The sequence below is a fragment of the Dasypus novemcinctus genome, chromosome 1 (assembly GCF_030445035.2).
Source record: "Dasypus novemcinctus isolate mDasNov1 chromosome 1, mDasNov1.1.hap2, whole genome shotgun sequence".
Classification (NCBI taxonomy): Eukaryota; Metazoa; Chordata; class Mammalia; order Cingulata; family Dasypodidae; genus Dasypus; species Dasypus novemcinctus.
This window is the reverse complement of record NC_080673.1, coordinates 13037362-13059026: the sequence shown is the minus strand read 5'-3', so window position 1 is coordinate 13059026 and position 21665 is coordinate 13037362. Positions and strand designations below refer to the sequence as shown.

Here is a 21665-nt window from a genome sequence, read left to right as displayed (position 1 = left end):
TCCATTCATTCATTCAACAAATAGTTATTGAGTGCCTGTGGGTCAGGCACTCATCTAGGCACTTGGGATCTATCAGTGAACCATGCAAGAATGAAGAAAGATTGCTGAGTGAGCAGAGACTGACACAAGTAAAATTATAAAAATCCTTTCAAAATGTTTATAGCAATCACTTAATGTGGCACGTGGATACATATTATGCAAGATGTAATGTGGTGTGGCTCTGGATAGTGGAGCTATAACGTTTTGTTGAGTGTTTATTCATATTAATAAATAAAGTATACCAATGTAACTGTATGTGGTCGAAAAGAAGAAAAGCGAAGCTATGCTTCCCTTTGCCCAGTGAAGTTGCTGCAGCTTTTTCTTTGACTCATTCATTCAATGAATTTTTTTTGAGGCACTATCATTTGCTATGACTAGAGACACACTATCGAATATGGTAGCAAATACCCACTTGTTGCTATTTAAGTTTAAATAGATTGAAATTAAATAAAATTTAAAATCCTGCTCAATAGAGGTAAAATTGTATAAAGAAAGCCCTGGGAACCTGTTGGAGCCAAAATACCATTTTGAGTTTACTCTTTATCTTTTGAAATTTGAAATACCTGCCAAATTAGCTGACTCAGATAACCAATCAAGCCCCTAATTCATTACCTTTGACCCAATACAAAATAAAGCCCACTTGCTCTAAATCTACCCCAAAAGACAGACAAACCCTTGTCCAATCAATAGGAGTTAAACTAACTTCCTTTTTATGTCTATAAAAATCATTTCCATCCCTAGAATCCCAAAGTTACTTCCGTTCTGGCTTCCTTTGCTGCGCAGAACTTTAAAGTCCCAAATAAAAAGCTATAGTCTGCAAACTCAACTCTTGTCTTTCACAATAGTCACATGTAGATAGTGGGTATCATTTGGATATAGCACATTTACATTAGTGCAAGAAATTCTATTGGAAAGCTGTGTGCTAGATTATATATAGGGGATACAGAAATTCAATTATTATTGAAAGTATTACATGCAATGGAGAGCTCTGCCATGGTGAAAATGTGTTAGTACCAGGGAAGAAGCAAATAATTTAGGAAGTCTTCTCAGAGGAGAACTATTTTGATCTGGATATTATAAGGCTGTATTTTCAACTGGTTATGACACAGACTTTGGAGAACAGATTCTACCTTTTATTAGCTCTCTAATTTGGACAAGTTTTGTAACCATTTTTATTTGTAAAGTATGGAAATTAACAGGATATACCTCATAGGATCGTTGTGAGGATTAAATAAACAAGTTAAATATGAAAGAAGCCCAGAATCGTGTGCAGCACCTAGTAAGAGCTCAGTAAGTGTGCATAATGCTTTCAAAGAAGATCAGTGGAAATCTGGTAGGTGAAGAGCGGAGGATGCAATTCTACAGAGACGGCTAATGTGTGTAAGGATATGCTGAGTTTCAGGAAATTATAAATAGCCCGTTCAGTTCAAGAAAGTGTTTAGCATTAGCATGAGGTATAATCCAAGATTTGGGAGGTAATGGCTAGAGATAAGACTCCAATGATAGATAGGGGCTTAATTGTTAAGGAGTTCGAACTCTCTCCTGTAATAAATGTGCCAATAATCAAGGACATCTCTGTTTCAAAAGCCCTTCCTTCCTCCAATAGGGAACGCTGGAACTGGGACTCTGCAATGGGATGTCTCCTTTGCCAGGTTTTTGGTAAAGGCAGCCAATAGTGGGAACTAGAGAGAGACCAGGAGGCATGAGGAAGGGAGAAGGGATTTGTTGTTTCCTCTTGGCTTGCTCTTCCTATCTGTATCCCCAATAGTACCAAACCTTCACCTGGCAGTGGCAGTGGGTTCCAGACTCCAACTTTCTTTTAGCACTCCTGGAGCCAATTTCATCATACTCCTTCAAAGGGTTTAGCAGCTGCTGAGGTGTGGGCTCCCTAGAAGCCTTGTACTGTGGGGTCACTCCTCTGAGTTCCTGAAATATCAGCACCTTCTGTTTATACTCCTTTCTCAGAAATAAGAGTTTATAAGCCTTTTCCCCCAAGCTCCTAGGTTTGTATAACTTCTTCCCTTTGTTCTCTGATTTTAGGGGTGGCAAATGCTTCCTGAAATGTCAAGATCGATGTCCACACTTTAGCTTTGCAGTTCATCAACCTCTGTTGAAGCAGTTCCTTGTAGGAAATTCTCTTGTTGACTAGATCAAGTTATTTCTGTTCTCCTGACTGGACTCAGAATGATATGCTGCCTGGCATCTGGAGTGGGGTTGGCCTCTCCCACCGGCACACCTACATCTTACCATGGCATCTGAGAAACTTGCTTCTCCTGTTCGTCAGGTCTAATCAGCATGTCACCACCATAATGGACCAGTGTACCATGGAATGTTACGACTCAAATACTCTGTGGCTCTTGAGGCAGAAAACCCGAAAACTGATTTGACCTAAGGCAAAGTCATGAATGCATACTATTGATCTTGCTAAGTGAAAGCAAACTGCTTGTGGTCGTATTTCAAGTTGTTAGGAGGGAAAACATAACAGGTACTAGGAATTGTGGTGAGTTATTCCAGCCAAGATACTTCAAATGGAAAAGCAGCTGTAATTGGAGTTACCTCGGCATTAAGTGTTCAATAAACCACAGTCTGTTCTCTAAGATCCATCCCCTTGTGCATAAGCCAAACAGCCGTCAAAGGCAGAAATTGTTATTGACTCCATACCTTTCCTCCTCGTTTTTCCTTTTTGAGCTTGCTGGATACAGAGAGCAAGCATACACTGTATTCTGCTCCAGCAAAGGCAGCTGTGCCATGCCAGGGGAGATCTGCCTCAGGCTAGCTTTACCCATGGATGGATGGGTAGGTCTAACTGATTCTGGAGTTCACTTGGAAGGTCCATTTGACCATCCTACTGAGCTACGTCCTCCCTCTTAGCCTACATCTGATGGTATTTTTGACTCCCATCTACATGACTTTATTTTTTTTCAACTTGGTTGGAATTTGGGCGGGAGAAAGGTGTTCTAATTGTCAGAGTCCCTCAGAGATTCCAATATTTTGAAAGATGAAAAAGAATAATTAAAACAAGGAAGAGATTAAAAAATTACAGAATAAAGTATGTATATTTTATTTTAATATGTATCTGATATTGATCATAAATACATGTTTCTTTCAGTACTCATCCTAAATTTTATGCTTTAATGAAGAATTTTTATAAATTATAAATATTTATCCATGGAATTATGACATAAATATTTTATGTCTCTGTCATGTATTAATCAATAATAGCATATGAATCATAAATATTTTAGAAATTAGAGTCTTTTAAGTGATTAAGTGCCCATAAAAAGTTATCTTATATACCATAATCACAATTTAAAATTCATTAGTATCTGCTCATTTCATTACCTCGCTGAATGTACACTTTTACTAGCAGAGAGTTAGTTTGCTATATAATGAATAAAATTATGCTATGCAATATTAATGTGAAGGTGCATGGAGTTTAGTAGCTGATATACTGTTAGAGAAGCAGGGAATTTGGGAGGTATTCAAGTCCAGCTCTTCCTGTTCTAGACTCACTGGTCCCAAAGTATATTGGAAAGTATTAATGGTGGGTTGTTAGTGGTTGTCCTTATTTTCCCTATTTGAAAATAAAAAGGTGTGTAGTTGTCACAACTCTCACAGTGATGTTACGAGTGTGTCTCCTAAAGGTAAACACTGCAAGAATTTTACTGCATAAAACAGCTACATAGATTAGGGAACCCCACGTTCCTGCCAGAAAGAGAGGCAACCTTCCCTGCTCTTTCGGTACCTGGGAGAGGAACCCAACAATGGAACAGATGGTTATCTTATTGGAATGAGGAGTCCATTACATTTTCAAGAAGCTTTCTCTGGTAGCTAATAGAAGGTCTTACACACCCTTTCCTCTTTTAATGTGTGGAAACTCTAGAAACATACTTTCTGTCCACCAGGTGCTGGTAATTTATATCAACACTGCATTTTCCCTAATGCTTATTGAGAGTGGATGAATCAACAGCCAGGTATATCATCGTGCTAGTAGAACCAGTCTCAGACCTACCTGAGATCTGAGATCTATAAATACAGAATGATTTTACTTAATCAATGTTTCTTGGTTGTTAATCTCTTAATATGGAATAAGGGGAAAAAATAAAAGAGGTAGATAATGGAGAGGTTGAGAATTGCTAACCAACAGGAAGAAAATGAGCCTGAGAGAGGTAAAGTAGCTTATAATCATCAGATTCAGGGAGGAAATCAGGGTGTACTGAATTTTACTCCAATCCACTTACTTTATGTATACTTCTGTCCTTATAAAGACACATGGGATAGTAGCTTGTATATTGCTTTTAATGTATATGTGTGCATTGCCTACTTGTGTGCAATAGGTACTCAATAAATATTTGATGAAAAGTGATTAATTTTTTGACAAGTTAATTGGGCCACAATGTATAGAATAAAGTTTAGTAACCAAGAGAGAAGTATGTGTATCATTCATAAGTATGTGGTGATCGAAGGTGAGGGTTTTGAATAACTTTCTCTGAGTTATTGCCTACTAGTTATTGCCTAATTCACTGAACGGTTGAAACAAGGGATAACAAAGTCAAGAAATGTGAAGGGTGGTCTGAGAGTTTTCCCTACTTGCAAAATACCAAGTTTATGGAGGCTGGTAGAAGATGCAAGACTCCTGGGCCAGAGATAAAGGACTTTGTAAGGCATGGCAAAGGCAGGAGTGTGAGAAATATGTTTGTGTCAGTTCACTTTGACTTTCAAGTCCCATAGGATGACTTGAAGTGGCCTAGGTGGAAGCTGAGGAATCCTGAGCTGAGAAGACCCCAATATTTTATAATGGACTGCAAGAAAACCTGCCCAAGCTTTGTTCTGGAGGGAGATATTACCTTTTTAAATTGGTCAACAAACAAATCTGCTCTCTGTTCTGTAAGAAGATACTCTCTCTGTCCTCTAAGGCTATGCAAACATCTTTGAATAGATAGTCTATATGTGACAGTTTGAAGCTTTCTGGGGATCCCAGGAAATACCATGTTCTTGAAGCTAAGCCATTCCTGTGGGAGTAGGATCCTTTGGATTGGATTCATCTGAGGGACCTTTGATTGATTGCTTCAGTGAGACATGAAACACGGTGGGTCTTGGTCCTCTTGATAGGGTATTTTATAAACAGAGGACTGAACCCAGCAGACACACAGAGTAAAAAGCCACAGAGATGGGGAAAAGGAAAATGGGAGAAAGGAAGCCAGAGAGAGAGCAGCCAGAAGCTGAAGCAATGAGCCATGGAGCAGAAGCATAAGCCTCCCTGCCATCTGAAAGAGGACTCCAGGATTACCAGCAGCCAGTCTCCTGATGACGCCTTGCTTTGGACACCTTCACAGCTTCCAACTGTAAGCTTTCAATCTAATAAATTCCCATCAGAAAAGCCAACACATTTCTGGTATATTGCTCCCAGCAGCCTTTAGCAAACTAAAACAGTCCGGAACAAAAACTGTCAATGCCTCTGCTAACAAGAAGTACAGACATGTGAGAGATCTGTGACACAGAGGTCTGCCAACAAGAACAAACAAATTAAATTCCATTTTCTGATCTTCGCATCCATTTTTTCGGCAGCACTGAACTATCAATGTCTTTAGCTGTGTTTAAGCTTAACTTCTTGGAGACTAACTCGAGAATTGATATATTATTTTCTAATTGTCCTGGACCCCGATTTTCAGACATAGTTACTTTAAGAGGTTTTGTCCAGTATTTAAATCTCTCTGATGGAGAAATAACTTTTAACATGTATACAGCCTTTTAACAGTCTTTCTAAACTGAAAGGCATAGACATGAGAAAAGAAATTGCTAGTTCATATGGTGATTCTATAGTAACTTTATGAGGAACCATCAAACTATTTTCTACAATGGCTACACCATTTTACATTGAATGGGTGTTCCTATTTCTCCACATCCTCTCCAATACTTGTTATTTTTCATTTTTTAATAGTAGCCATTCTTGTGGGTGTGAACTATTTCATTGTGGTTTTGATTTGCATTTCCCTAATGGCGAATGATGTTGGGCATCTTTTCATGGACTTCATCGACATTTGTGTAGCTTCTTTGAAGAAATTTCTATTCAAATCTTTTGCCCAGTGTTTAAATGGGTTGTTTGACTTTGTTATTGTGCTATATAGGATTGGATTTCTTTATAAAGTGTGGATATTAAATTCTTACTGGATATGTGATCTTTAATATTTTCTCCCATTCTTTTACTTTCATGATGAAATCCTTTAATGTACGAATGTTTTAAATTATGATGGGGTCCCATTTTTCTATTTTTTCTTTTATTGTTTGTGTTTTTGGTGTAAAGTCTAAGAAACCATTACCTAACACAAGGTCCTGAAGATGTCCCCATGTTTTCCCTCAGGAGTTTTATATTTTTGTTTCTTAGTTTAGGTATTTGATCCTGTTTTGGTTAATTTTCATATATGGTATAAAGTGGGGGTCCACCAACATTCTTTTGCATATGGATAGTCCATTTCTCCTACCACCATTTGTTGAACAGACAGTTTTTCCCCTTTAAAACCCTTGTCAAAATTAAATTGACCATATATAAGAAGGCTGATTTCTGAACTCTCAATTCATTTCCATTGGTCTAAATACCTGTCCTTGTACTAGTACCATGCTGTTTTTTTAAAAATTTCTCTCCCCTCCCCCCCCAGTTGTCTGTTCTTTGTGTCCATTTGCTGCGTGTTTGTTCTTCTTTGTCCGCTTCTGTTGTTGACAGCGGCATGGGAATATGTGTTTTCGTTTTATTGCATCATCTTGCTGCGTCAGCTCTCTGTGTGTGCGGCAGCATTCCTGGGCAGGCTGCACTTTCTTTCCTGCTGGGCAGCTCTCCTTATGGGGTGCACTCCTTGCGTGTGGGGCTCCCCTACATGGGGATACCCCTGCATGGCAGGACACTCCTTGCGCGCATCAGCACTGCGCATGGGCCAGCTCCACAGCCCGGGGTTTGAACCGTGGACCTCCCATGTGGTAGAAGGATGCCCTAACCCCTAGGCAAAGTCCACTTCCCACCATGCTGTTTTGATTACTGCAGCATTGTAATAAGTTTTAAAATCAGGAAGTCCTCCAAACACATTCCTCTTTTTAAAGATAGCTTTGGCAGTTCAGGGTATCTTGCCCTTCCATATAAATTTGATGATTTGCTTTAGCAATTCTGCAAAGAAGGCTGTCAGAAATTGCCTTGGGATTATGTTGAACCCGTAAATCACTTTGGGTAGACCTGACATCCTAATAATATTTAGTATTCCATGAACATGAAATACACTTCCATTTCTTTTCTTCTTTGTGTTCTTTTAGCAAAGTAGTTTTCCATGTATAAATCCTTTACATCCTTGGTTAAATTTATTCCTTGATATTTGGTTCTTTTAGCTGTAAATGGGATTTTTTTCATGATTCCTAACTCAAATTGTTCCTTACTAGTATATAGAAACACTACTAATTTTTGTGGGTTAATCATTTATCCCTATCACTTTGCTGAATGCATTTATTAGCTCTAATAGTTTTGTTTAGGATATTTCAGGACTTTGTATATAATCTATATATTGCATGTCATCTACAAATAGGGAAAGTTTTGCTTCTTCCTTTCCAAATTTTATGCCTTTTTGCTTTCTTTTTCTTGCCTAATTGCTCTGGCTAGAACTGTCAGTAAAATGTTGAATAACATTTAGTTATTCAAGGGCATTCTTTTCTTGGTCCTGATCTTAGAGGGAAAACTTTCAGTGTTTCACCATTGACTATAATGTTAGTGGCAGGTTTTTCATTCATGGCCATAGTCATATCGTCCTTCTGTTCCTAGATTTTTTAAGTGTCTTTAACAAGGTGAGGTCTAGATTTATCAAACTACACTTTTATATCAATAGAGATGGTCATGTGTTTTTTTCCTTCATTCTGTTTATTGGTATTTTATATCAAGTGATTTTCCTATGTCGAACCACCCTTGCATACTTGGGATAAATGCCTCAAACTGTTGTAAATTTATTTTAATATACTGTTGGATTTGGATGGCACTGTTCTGTTGAGGATAGTTTGTTGAGGATTTTTGCATCTATATTTATAAGGAATATTAGTCTGTAATTTTTTCTCATGGTTTCTTTATCAGGCTTTAGAATCAGGGTAATGTTGGCCTCAGAGAATGAGCTGGAGAATGTTAGAAGGGGAGAAGGGGGTGCGCCCTCATTTTCAATTGTTTGGAAGAGTTTGAGCAGGATTGGTATTAATTCTTCTTGGAATGCTTGGTAAACTTCACCTATGAAGCCATCTTGTCTTGAACTTTTCTTTTTTGAAAGTTTTTAAAGTTATTATTATTATTATGATTTAATCACTTTCCTAGTTATTTGTCTCAAGATCTTCTATTTCTCTTTGAGTCAGTGTAGGTAGGTCATGTTTCTAAGAATTTGTCCATTCCTTCTAGGTTATCTAATTTGTTGACATACAGTTTTTTATGGTATCCTCATAATCATTTTTATTTCTGAGGGATTGATAGTAATGCCTCTCTTTAATTTTTTATTTTAGTTATTCAAGTCCTCCCTGTTTTCTTTGCCAACTGAACCCAGTCCAAATGCTGTCCCACATAATTGTGAGAAAATAAAATTATGTGGGGCAGCATTTGGACTGGGCTCAGTTGGCAGTTCCTCTTAAAGTCTTGCCGAGAGTCACTCATGTGGCTGTATTATCTGATTGCTCAACTGTAGCCTCATTCACATGTCTGGCATCTGGTGTGGCTGTTTGCCAGGCCCCTCTCCCCACAAGGCTTCTCATCATCAAGAGGTTAGCCCATGTTTCTTCCTATGGTGGTCAGGGTTCCAAAAGGAAGAAAGCAGATGCTACAAAGGTCTGTTGAGGTATAGGCTCAAAATTAAGCCAACATCAACTTCTACCACATATTTTAGTCCAGTGCAAACTCAAGAGATGTGGAAATTGCCTCCACCACTTTTTTTTTCCTTTTTTCATCCCCTCCCCCCCAGAGATGGCTCCTTTATCTGCCTGCTCATTGTCTCTGTTTATTGTGTCTGCTTATTGTGTCTGCTCATTGTGTCAGCTCATTGCATCAGCTCATTTTGCCTACTAATATATGTGTATTCATTATGTTACTTTTCCTCCTCATACACAACTCAAGAAGAAAATATACAGAACCCCTTTCAATGCCTCCAAATTTCTTTTCCAGGAGGAATATAACTGAACAATAAGTCTAGACTGAGATGACTTGGCTGAGAATTAAACTGAGTTCCTCCTTACAAGGAGAATTTCTCACCCTTGGCAATGTGTCTTTAGGTACATAATGGATATGGATCTGCATAATAATTTGAAACACAATAATGTGAAGTAACAATTCCACTTTGAGAGAAATGCCATAAAAATTATGAGGTAGTTGGAAAATATTTCTCTTCCCTCTTGTATGTTGAATTGTCAAGGACAAACATTGTAGAAATGTGTGTGTGTGTGCCTGTGTGTGTTTAATTCAAGTGTTACCCACAGGGCAACAGAGAGAATTTAAAAGGACTCCTGGAAAAAACAATGTGACTCAAGTGACGGGGCTCCTGTCTACCACATGGGAGGCCCTGGGTTTGGTTCTTGGGCCCCCTGGTGCAGTCGAGCTGGCCCACGCCGTGGAGAGCTGGCGCAGCAAGACGATGCAGCAAAGGGTGGCACAGAGGAGAGACAGTGAGAGACGCAGCAGACCAGGGAGCCGAGGAGGCTCAAGCAGTTGAGTGCCTCCCTCTCGCACTGGAGGTCCCGGGAGCCTCCTAAAGAGAAAGATGAGAAGGGGGGAAAAACGCAAGCAAGCACAGAAAGAACACACAGAGAGCAGACAGCGAGTACAGTAACAAGGCAGGGAGAGGGCGGGAAGTTAAAAAAAAAAAAGAAGAAAATGTTTCCCAGCGTTTTAAAAAAAAAAAAGGACTCCTGCCCCTCTCCCTGGCGGGGAGATCATGTACCACACCAGGTTTAGAACGCCTACATCTAGTGCAGACCTAGCTTCAAACTCTACAGGCCCGCAGGGCCCGTCCTTGCAGGTCCCCCGAGCTTGGGCTTGTGAATTATAAAGCTGTTCCTGCGCTGCTCTGACCTGTAAGTCCAAAGAGCCTTACCATCCCTCCATGCCCCAAACGCGTCTTCAGGGTGTCGACGTCAGAGGAGTTCTGTCTGTCCTAATGAGATCCCTGGGGAGTTGCTCTGCATCAGGATTCTCAACTGGGGGCAAGTTTACCACACGCCCCCCTGCCCGGGGGACACTGGGCAATGCCTGGAGGCACTCTCGGTTGTCACATGGTCCTAGCACCGAGTGGGGAGAGGCAGGGGTGCCCTAAGCATCCTGCAATGCACAGGACCGACTCCTACAGCAAGGAGTGATCTGGCCTCAGGTGTCAATAATGGCAAGTTGGAGAAACACTGCTCTACACTGGATGCTCAGACTTGCAGCAATGCACTGCTGAGGGGCAGGCACAGATTCTGGGGTGAGGAGAGTGCTTTGGGGAGATGGGGTGGTTTTCTGAAAAGCATATGTGGATAACAGAGTGAATGGAAGGGGCTGCCCTCACATAACTGGGGACAAGGGGTGGGGCAACATTAGAGCTCTGCTATGCAGACACTAATCTGGCCTAGGAAAGTGAAGAAAGGAGAAGAAATGGCATATGGATTTATGCACGGAGAGAACTGTAATAAGAACCCAAAGATATACTTGGAACACCTGTCTTTGCAGACATTTAGAATCTTTGTGTCCTAGTGTTACTGAACGTTGTTGCAGCAAGATCAAGCGGTGAATACAATGTCACTTCCTTCTTATAATGAGTGGGCTTTGGTAGTAATTCTGTGAATTCATAAGGGGACTCAAAAGCATTCTCTTTCTCTCCTGAGTTATGAAACAATTCTAAATAATACAAACGTCGAGACAGTTGGAAAGAATCAAGTTTATCACACATAAAATTGGTCTTGGAGAATGTAGCTGATGTCTGTGGACAAAGGTGTTCCTTATACCAAACTCTAGTCTTTAAATGAAGTGTCTGCCCAGTCAGGGCAGTGCTGGCCCGGGGCAGTGGACTGCTGTAAAGTCTAGGGCCCCGAGACGGGAGCAGGGTGCTTGCTCCCTGTGAGTGGCGCAGTTCAGGTAGGGGCAGGAAGGGGCTCTGCGTGCTTGGTTTAACCAGGCAGATTCAGCTGCGCCCTCTCTCTTGTGAGGCTGCGGAATGGGGGTGGCGGGGTTGGGGTGGGGACAGAGACCAGAATTGCTAAGCTGGTGGCACTCCCTCTACGTGGAAGAACTCAACAGGAATGGGCTAAAGGCTCCAGGCTGCCCCCACCGTGCCAGCCTTGTCCGTGTGCAGTCAGGCACCGCCAAAACTGAGCAAGCCCTTCCTGTGAGCGTGGACGGAGTGAAGGAAGGCGATGGAAGGTTAGATGGGAGTGTGGAGATGCACAGTCTTTACTTTCCAAGCCCTGGCTCTCCTCTTGTATAAGAAAATGAAATGAGGGCGCCTAAGGATGGTAAGTCATGTCCAAAATGCTAGCTTCACCCTTTTTGAGGAAGGAACAAACTGTAAGGATCCTGCTTTAGGCACAAGAATGGGAGCCGGAGACAGGAGTCATTTCTTCCTTCTTTGTCCACCACACTCCCTCCAACCCCACCCCCACACCTCAAAAACAGACTCCAAACTTTTTATTTAAGAGTCGGGTGTGGAGTTTTTATTCCATCTTGTGTATGGCTAAGGGAAGATTGGGAAAAGTTGTTTTCCCCATCTCTTTATTCTTTTGGCCTAACTCAGGGATGCACACACTGTGCTAAGAGGATGTTGGGAACTAACTGGTCATCCAGTTCAGGCTCAGCTGCTCCTGCAGGCAGGCGACCCTGACCCACATACCTTGCATTTCATATATTCTGTACCTAAATTCCTTCCTTTGGGTAATTTTTGCTGAGTGGAAATGTCCTTCCCATGATGGAACCTGACCTGATCTTTTTTTTTTTTTCCCATTTCTTTTATTTATTTTTTGTCTTTATTTTTGAAATGTTTCATTAAAAAAATTTGAGGTCCCCATATACCCCCCACCGCTCTCACCCCACTCCTCCCCCCATAACAACAACCTCCTCCTTCATCACGAGACATTCACTGCACTTGGTGAATACATCTCTGAGCACCACTGCACCTCATGGTCAATGGTCCACACCATCGCCCACACTCTCCCACAGTCCACCCAGTGGGCCATAGGAGGACATACAATGTCTGGTAAGTGTCCCTGCAGCATGTTGCAACTCATTAATTCTCCTGCTCTGCACTAGCAATTGGTAGATTTTCTAATTCTCTCCAGGCTGTTGCAAGGCATAGACCCACCAATGACCCTTCTCTTCCTGGAGGCTTTGGTAATTGTTACTGCTACTGATTCACTGGCATGCTCCCTCAGTGTTCTGGTACAAAAACACTAAAACTCATACTTTTTAGAAACTGGACCTGATCAATTTTGTTTGTGTGATGCAACAAATGAATCCACTTAAATAATTCCAGGGGTTTTTTTGTTTTGTCTATTTAGGTCATTTATATTCCATGGAGTGCACCACTGCCTCTATTGAAAAGCCTCCCCTGCACAATTATTTTTGGAGGACATCAAAGGTAAAGATCCTGATATACTGGCTTTAAAAAAAATAATTGGTACCATTATGAACCTACAAGAGATGGGGATTTTAGGGCTCCACCCAAACCACATTCAGGATTTTAATTGCCTTATATCTGCAGGTATAAAAGGTAATTGGCAATAAGAGCTGGTAGGTCACCATTATCCATAAAAACCACAGAAGAGTTACTGCTCATCTCCCCGAGTCAAATAGAGAGAACTATTTTTTTCCCTAGCACTCCTCTGGCAAGGGGATTCCCTCATTTCAATGCTCACATTCTCCATCAAGGTGCGTTTTAGATTCTTGGTGATGAATTGCATGGGATATTTAAAATATGCTTATTAAATAATTTAAATTCTTCTCTATAATCCATGACAAGGATCATAATACAAGAGCTGGTTAAGAGGGGGCAGTGGGTCCCTAACTAGGGCCTTTGAACAGGGGGTACATGGCTTTCCTCTGGGCTACTCAGGGATATACATGAGTCTGCTTTCACTGAACGGGAGCACAGGAGAAAAATTAATCAACTTTCTAACAGAGAGATTTGCATAATAGATTGTATGGTATTTCAGCCCTAGCTTTCTCCCATCTTTGATATGGGTATTTTGGGCATGCTAAAAAGTGACCATTTACCCATCACTTATTCTTTGGCCATTGTTGTTTTCAAGTCTGGTCAGTGGTGACTGGTGGGTTTTCAATGTCTGCTGACTTTTTGTTGGCTGAAGACCATTTAAGTAGCCATATCCAAGCAGAATTTCTTTTTTGAGGGGAGATGGTAGGTTTTTTTTTTATCTTTTTCATTTTTGGATAATGTTGTTTTAATCATCTTTTTGTTTCAAGAAATGGAGACTCCCTAACATGACCTAACACAATTGGAGGGAACAGGGTACTAGCTGAAATGCCAAAGCCGGATGTGTCTAGTACTCAGCTGTTCTGGTGCCCCACAGCAATCAGGGTTCTGGGATTCTGTCTAGCCGTCAGGGTCTAGATTCTGTCTAGATGGTGCCCTCAGGCCGGGCTTCTTCAGAAGGTGGAACACCAGGTAGTCAAGGCAAGAGAGGCGATGCTTCTGCTTTCTGTGCAGGAGCCACTGTCATAATACACCTGTGGCTCTAGGGATTTCTCCCTTTCTCGTGCCCTCACAAGCTCTTTGTCATTGAGATGGACTCGTCTAGCTCATGCCATTTAACTCCTTCTGTGAACTGCCTGTGGTCATATTTATTTTTCCACAATCCTACATCAGAGAACGTCGTTGGCCCAGCTCATCTTTTCATGCCAGGCCACACTGTAAACCACTGGCCTTGCCTGAGTAGTGTCTTAGGAAAATTGCCCAGTCAGCTATGGAGAGGGATTCGTTTTGTGTTTGCTGGCCTTGGTAGACCTGTTTTCAAATAGTGTTCTTGAGGAGCCCTAGTCTGATTACATGTCCCAGAATTCAGGGTGCATTCCAGCCCCAGTCAGAGACTCGCTCGTCATGGGAGGGGTGTCATCTGACAGCTGTGAGCAGTGCAGGGGGTGTAAGGGAGAGCTCAGCTGGATCGGGGACTCCTAATCCTCATATTGCTCCAAGAGTCACTCCATTAATCAATGAAGTCATTAATTGCCATCATTGCATTAGGCAGAATTATTAAGGAGTGGAATTGGTTTAACTCATCTTTCTCTTGTTCCCACTCTATGAGAAAGGATGCTGATTTTATCCATACAATCACGCACATCCCTAGTGACAGGGAAGGGAAGAGCTTTTGGGTTTGAACCTAACTGGAAATGCATAGGTCCCGGTGGCTATTAAGGAGATGGAGATTTAGCTGTATACTTGAATGATGGAGCGAGAAGGTGTCAAGATGACACAGGTGTGCCTGCAAAGAACACAGAGGATGAGGAGAAGATAGACCACTAAAAAAAGAGTTTAGACTCTAAGGAGTGCCATCAGAGGTCTGCGCCGTGCGCCAAAGGACCCAGCAGATGGGCACAAAACCCAGACCGGGGACGGGGCTGGGGGTTGGGGAAGGCTTGTTGGAAGAATGATTTTCAGTCAATTATTGGTGGAAATGTAGCAGTTAGAAGGGAGAGGATGGATTGGGAAGTGTTCCAGGCAGAGGAAGCAACATTTACAAAGGCAAAGTGGCAAGGTGAGTTCCGGCAGACGGAGACGCAAGCCTGCTTTCTGACTTCTCTCTTACGAGCTCTCTCCTTCCTTCCTCCCTCCCTCCCTCCCTCCCTTCCTTCCTTACTTCCTTCTCTCTCTTTCTTTCTTTCTTCTCTCTCTTTCTTTTATTCTTTCTTTTAATTGAAAGGTATTGTGGCATCATTTTTTTCATAGTGTTTTTTTGCATTGACTGCTATTTGTTTTTTTTATTTTATCTTTTAAATGAATTTATTGAAATAATGTTTGCTTTGTAAGTTCACAACTTTTACTATACACTTAATTGTTTAAGCATGTTCATATATAAATTATATAGGGAGTTTTCTTAATTGAAGGTCAAGGTCTTTTGCTGTCTGTCACCGCCCCCCATCACCTGGGAAACGCTCGCTCTCCTACTCTTGAGACTTCCAGGGCGATACTGGCAGAGGCACCCTCCCACAAAAGTGGATTCCACATAACTCCCCTGTGATTTCAATGCGCCCCAGGAAGAAATGCGGGTGAGAAGGGAGAAGCTTGAATTCACTGAGTTCATCTGAATAATTTACCTGAAAAGACTGAGAAATCACAAAATTGACTGAGTTTTCCTGTAAGTCACCAGGGTGCATATTCTGCCCCATGATGACAGGGAAACTTGAGATAGAAATTAGTACCACTTAGAATTTAAAAAGTTGAATTTTGCACATTTTAGCATGTGGTTTATAACTTTTGTACCCATGACATTCTCAGAGAACAAAAAAAGTTTTTTAAATTTATTTGAACCCAAAAGTTATTATATTTGTTTTAAAACTCAAATTTGAACACAGAGCTCAAAATAGGGGAAACCCATTGTTTAAACAAAAAATGGCATAACCGAGACCTAGAGAATCAAAGTGATTTAAGTTCATAGAGCTGAAAGGTACAAAGTAGCTGAACTCTCTGCATAAATGTTCTCCCACCTATCTTGAAAAGTTTAAGAATGATTATTTAGGTTTTTATGAGCGAGGGCAGGCCTTTGAATAAATTAAAAAATAAATGATAAGAAAAGGAAAGTAGAGTAAGACTAAAAAGGGAGACTAAACCAAGGGAGAAGATAATTTTTAAAGTTATTTTGTAGGTGGATCTCAGTCAGTTCTGTGTGATGTCCTTATGGAACAGTGAAGTATCAAAAGGTAGATATTGACCTTCTATTCTGAAGAGGCCCTTCTTTTACACTATGTTTCTATTTACTTCCTCAGGAATCTTAAATATTCTCTGTGGTTATAAAAGTAACAAAAGGTAAATATTCCCCCCCCAAAATATTTCAACAGTGACTTACTAAGGTAATTATTTCACTGTATTTCTTTCATCTTATATCAGGTAAATTCTGTGTTCGCTTTGTGGAATTTTGTCCTTGGATCTAAGTTTATATAATACATATAATACATATGTACATAGTATGTCTTGATTAGAAGACCTGTTTTTACTCTGCCGTACTCAGTGCTTTGAAAACCAGTGACAACAAAATGTGTGCTGTTGAAACATAATTCCCATTACCTTCCATTATAAAATAAAATACTAATTACAACAGAAAAAAAATGTTTATTCCAAAGCATAATAATCACACTTTAATATATTAACAAACATTTTATGTTACATTTAAATTGGAACACTTCTTATAAGATAATCATACTCAAGCTAATATACAAGGCACAGATATACTGAATTTTTAAAGTGTCAGTTTTGATATTTTATTTTACTTCACTTACTGGCACAAGACCAACAAAGATGTGTTATATTAGTCTTACGTTCAGTTTAAGATTTTATCTCAAGTTCAGGGAAAATATTAATAGAAACCTGACTAATTAAAGAGCAGTTTTAATATCTAATGACGTATGACAATAAGGTTATTCGATAAAATGGATTAAAAAGTTCATTTTAATGCAAATTTAATTTGTGAGATATTTTGTAAGAGTACGTAACCACAAAGTAGTCACTGTTTAATCAAAATGCTACAGCTTTTATTTCTATCCTTGAAAATCAAATTGAATCAAATGTTCTTAATTACACTGATTTTTTTTTCCAAAATGCAATCTTACTGACTTTGGGGTTGCATACAATAATACTTTATTTTCCCAGGATTGCTGGAAAATAGCCAAGAACAAAAGGAGAGGAAAATAAGCCCCAGGGTTATTAAAATATTAGTCAAATATTTACTTTACCAAAATTCAATAAATTTATGAAAACAATCAAAATTTTTTATTTTACTTTACACAGAGTTCTGAGTATCCTGATTATCTCATATGTAAATCCAAAACAATCTCAAATCTAGTCTAAATTATAACAGCACCACACAGAATCCATTTTTATTATATTTTACATTGTACCAAGTACAGTTAAAGCTGAAGAGGATAAATGTATCATTGAGCCTAGCAGAGGACACTAGTTTTAGTACTATATTCTTTTAAATAATACACTATTTGTTATCACTTCCAAATAAAGTATATTCTTAACTCTTACTTTCTGTAAAAAGAATTAGAAACACCATTATTAAAGTTACACTATATAGGGTAAAAATTTTAAGGTATCTAAGTTTGTTGAGTGGCACACCTTTTATATTTTCTTTGAAAACTCACAATTTAATGAGTTTTGTTTTTGTTTTTGTTTTTAATCTACTGCTTTCTGCAGCCTTGTATAGCTTGAGCCCTGGAGTAGAACCTAGGTGTCTTTATTAATTAGATATAAAATTCATTTTCTTCAGTCAAGCTGATCATTAGCTATTGACAAGGTCTGAAGTGGAAGAAGGCTGGGTAAAAGCACTGAAAATAAACTTTAAGAGGCTACTTCTTAGAAGGAGGTCTTAAAATAGCCTTAGTAGGTATATAATGTTCTAAACATCTCAAGATGAGAGTGTGGAATTGGCTTTTAGTCCTACCAATTTCTGTAATAGATTGTTAAGGTGGCGAAGTGCTTTGTGAGTGTTTTTGCAGGAAGAGGTTATTTTATCTTTCTTTATGAATTGATTGCTATAATAAGTGTACATTCAACATAGTGGATTTTCTGAATGAGAATCATCTCTATTTCAAAAAGAATATTAATTTCTTTTTTTCCAAACTGTACTCATATTTTGTATTAATATTAAAATACAGAGGTAATCACTAACAGAGGCAAAGATTAAAAATTTAACCCTTATTTGAAAAATATAGATCTTTAAAATCACAATTTGAATAATTTTAGTAAAAGATCACATTTTTCTTTTTCACTCTATAAACAACATAAATTGGAAAATGTCTCATTTTTTTTTTCTAAATCAAGGACAGGATATATTGATAGCTAATAATATAAAGGTAGTTAAAGTATAGTATATATACTATACTGTGTAGTCCAAAGGTAATAAAAATGCATAAAACAATACTACTAACTAGAATATTTTTAATGAAATTTGATATTCCACTTTGTTCTTATACTTAATTTTACCCTATCTCTAGCATATTTTAATATGAAATATAAACTGCACAGATGAAATAAAAATTCCTGATTTTCAAAGTATTTAAGACTATTTTACTGATTCATCGGTACTGTAAGAAATTCTGCAGTAATGTGGGCAGCTCAAGCTGTGGGATAAGGTGCAATCTTGGTCTTCCTATGTAGTTTCGGATACAGAGTCGACAAAGTTGGCAAAGAGAGCTTGGGGTAGCTATAAGGAGACATGAATGTATTTGTTAATTAAACTGTTAAAAGTATCAGTTAATTAAAATAAAAATAGATTTTAAATGTTATAACATGCATAAAAAATTACTATGTTTTGTAGTAAACTAGGATAGTATGACCACTCTACTAGGGAAATTTATAATAAGTACTTATATTACTTTTATTTATAAGATCTTATAATAATTCATACATATTCTATATATGTTCTTTAAAAACATTATAATCTTCAGGATTATGAAATTATTGTTTTATTTAAAGCCTCAGAAGCAAATTTTGCTTTTTGAATGAGAAATCAAAAGCCAACAGAAATGTCAAGAGGGGAAAATTTTAAAACTACTTTTTCTCAACTTTAGTATAGTATGTAAACCACCATAAATTTTATTATAGTCACTGTGCCAAGTTTATGTGTGAAGTTGTTTCCTAATTATGCTTCCTCAACTCATTATAGAAGATGCATGCCCTTAAAAATGATGTGCTTCCAAACATTAATTAGCAGATATTAAAACAGAACCATAAATTATGCATGCTTAATATAAATGGAATATATGTAACCAAAAGAATATGAAAGTTTACACAAAATGAAAAAAAAAATTAAAAACATCATGGTATCTTCTTTAAAAATAGAAACTAAGTTAGAAAATTATCTACTTTTGCAAAAATACTTCAAAGTTTTATGCCATGGTTATTTTGCATGCCAACAAAAAATCTTCAAAATTTCCATATATTTCAGGCAAATATATTTTCACACTTGAAATTTCCACATGCCTTCTTACCTTCACGTTGAAGCAGTGCTCTTTCCACCAAAGTGCTAGAAGCAGCTACATCTATAGGCCGCAGAAACTCAGTATTTTTTGCATTGATATCTGCTCCAAATTCTAGCAGTAAGTTTACAATTTCTATACTGGATTGTTGAGCAGCAGCATGTAATGGAGTATCCCAGTATTTGCCTTTCTGTACATCAGCACCTGTGTATAGACAGAGAACAACGCTAAATGCAAAGTTTGTTAGTCACTTGCTCATTGTGAGTAGCAGGGGGAAGAGAAGGTGAGTAAGAGTATATGTGGGGCTCAAGTCTATCTGTAATGAGTTATTTCTTCTTATATACACATCTGTAAAAAGATGGTATATCTGTATGTTGGGTACACACGGTGGTTATATTATTCTCTATACTATGCTTGAAAGATCTCATAATAAAAAAGATTTTTAAAATTTTTGAACAGTACCGGAAGTAGCTATATTAGCTAATATTATAAACCATGCACAATTAAGTTAACTCATATCTCTCTCCATCACAGTTGATACCTCTTAAGAGCATTCAAGAGCTTATTGCTTTCATTCTTCATTTATTTTAAGGCAATAGAGCTCTTTTTTATTTCTTAGAAAACTAAAAAATCTAGGTACTTGAGCTATTTAGCTTAAATGTATATAGATTTTCCTGTCTCTTCTCACTCATGTAGTTTAAGTCAACAAATATACAAAGGCACTGAGCCCCTTAAATGGAAAAGACATATTATATGTCTGCATACAAAGTACATTTTTAGAAATGCATACAAAAACCCTCCTAAATTACCTATTGCATAATTATTTTATCCTAGTGCCAGGCCTGGCACATGGTATCCACTCAATACATGCACATTGAAGAAATAATCCTTCATATCGTAGAAAATAACCCCATACTTCCAGTATGTAAATGGTCATAATACCAAAAAATGGCTACCAATAAAAATGCATAAGTACTTTTCAACTTTGTTTTCTGTTACTATCAATAAAACTAATGATCTCTCAAAAGCTGTGTATTTTCAGTCCTTTTATTACCCTTCTACTACTTTCAGATTTTAATAAATGTAACTTTTCAGTATTTTTAACCAAGTATAAAGTATTTAATAGAAAAGTGATATTCCATAGCAAAATTAAGACTACAAAGCATAAACTCTGTTGGTTATAAATTTTTTGAAAGGACAGCATGTGAAAATAACAAAAAATACTAACAACACATTTGCAATATTCTTTGTATCCAATTTAAAATGTTCAATGGAAAGAACGATATTTCTAACAAAATAGAGAAAAACAATAAAGCATAAATTCTACTGGTCACACCAGATTTATAGGCTATCATGACCAGAAAATAACAACTAACTTAACAACTACTAAGAGAATTCATGTTCAAGACTCTTACAAGGTGTAATGGGAATGCAATGTAAGATGCAGGCCCTGCCTGCAAGAAATTTAAAATTTAGCTAAGATAAAGTGAATAACATATATAAAGGATTGCAAAAAATTATTTATTAGAAGCCAATAAACAATAGAAATCTATTTTTTCATTTTATAAATATTTTAAGTACCAATCACATGAGAGGCACTGTGCTAGAGAAAAGACATGACAGAAGAAAAAACATCGTCCATATCCCAAAGGCGTTCCCAGTCCACTAGTGGGAGAAACAACTATGGTCTCAGAAGGTCAGGTAAATTTTCTCAAGGACTAGCACTGGACCTTGAGGAACTGATTTGCTTCAGATAAGTGGGAAAAGGGCAGGGAAGTCTTTTCAAATAAGTTGAACAGAGTCCAAAGTCTGCAAAAGTGCATGAGTTTTTATGGTTGGTAGGGGATACAGTTATTTAAGCAGTTAAATTTCTTTCCATGGATTTATTAATAGATATGCACATACTTGGCAACATTATAAACAACCTTGAGGATCTTAATTTCACAACCTTTTATATATGGAGCTTTAGGACTCTATCATATACCCAAATTTCTACTAATGCTGTGCTTGCAAAATATAGAGAATATGCTTTCATTTGTGAGCTTTGAGGTGGAGTTATAAAGAATGAGGCTTATTCTTATTGCCTACTTATATGTGAGAATATTTACAATCAAAAAATTTTGTTAGCAGTGAGATATAATTTTTAAAGAAGTTTATTTAAAGAAATAAATATGGGCCTGAGTAATTGCTTTTGTGAAAGGACAGAGTGGGAAGGATTTTAAAGAAAAGTACCTGCATAAAGAAGCTTCCGGATGCAATGGAATTGCTGTGACATACAAGCTACATACAGAGGAGTCCCCAAATGAGGAATTTCTTGGTCCACATCTATGCCCCAGGATATCAATATTTCTAAACATTCATGGTGACCTGCCAATACACAGGAGAGATGAGTTTACTTTTACTTAATGCCCACCCATACCCATATACCCCACCTCATGCTTCCTCCCTAAGT

The 21665-nt window shown here is 38.2% G+C and overlaps 1 protein-coding gene across 6 annotated transcripts in view; it reads right to left on the bottom strand.

Annotated features, from left to right (window-relative positions):
• Nucleotides 1-16323: 16323 nt before the first annotated feature.
• The window catches only part of ASB5 (ankyrin repeat and SOCS box containing 5), a 59083-nt gene continuing 53741 nt past the window's right edge, over nt 16324-21665 (bottom strand). For all 6 annotated transcript variants that reach the window (XM_004464963.5, XM_071214008.1, XM_023590673.3 and 3 more), the window contains 3 exons: nt 21446-21580; nt 19226-19417; nt 16324-18438 (listed from right to left, as the gene is read on the bottom strand). In XM_004464963.5, coding sequence (XP_004465020.1) covers nt 18311-18438; nt 19226-19417; nt 21446-21580 — 455 coding nt within the window. In that variant the 3' untranslated portion in view covers nt 16324-18310. The remainder of the gene's footprint in view (nt 18439-19225; nt 19418-21445; nt 21581-21665) is intronic.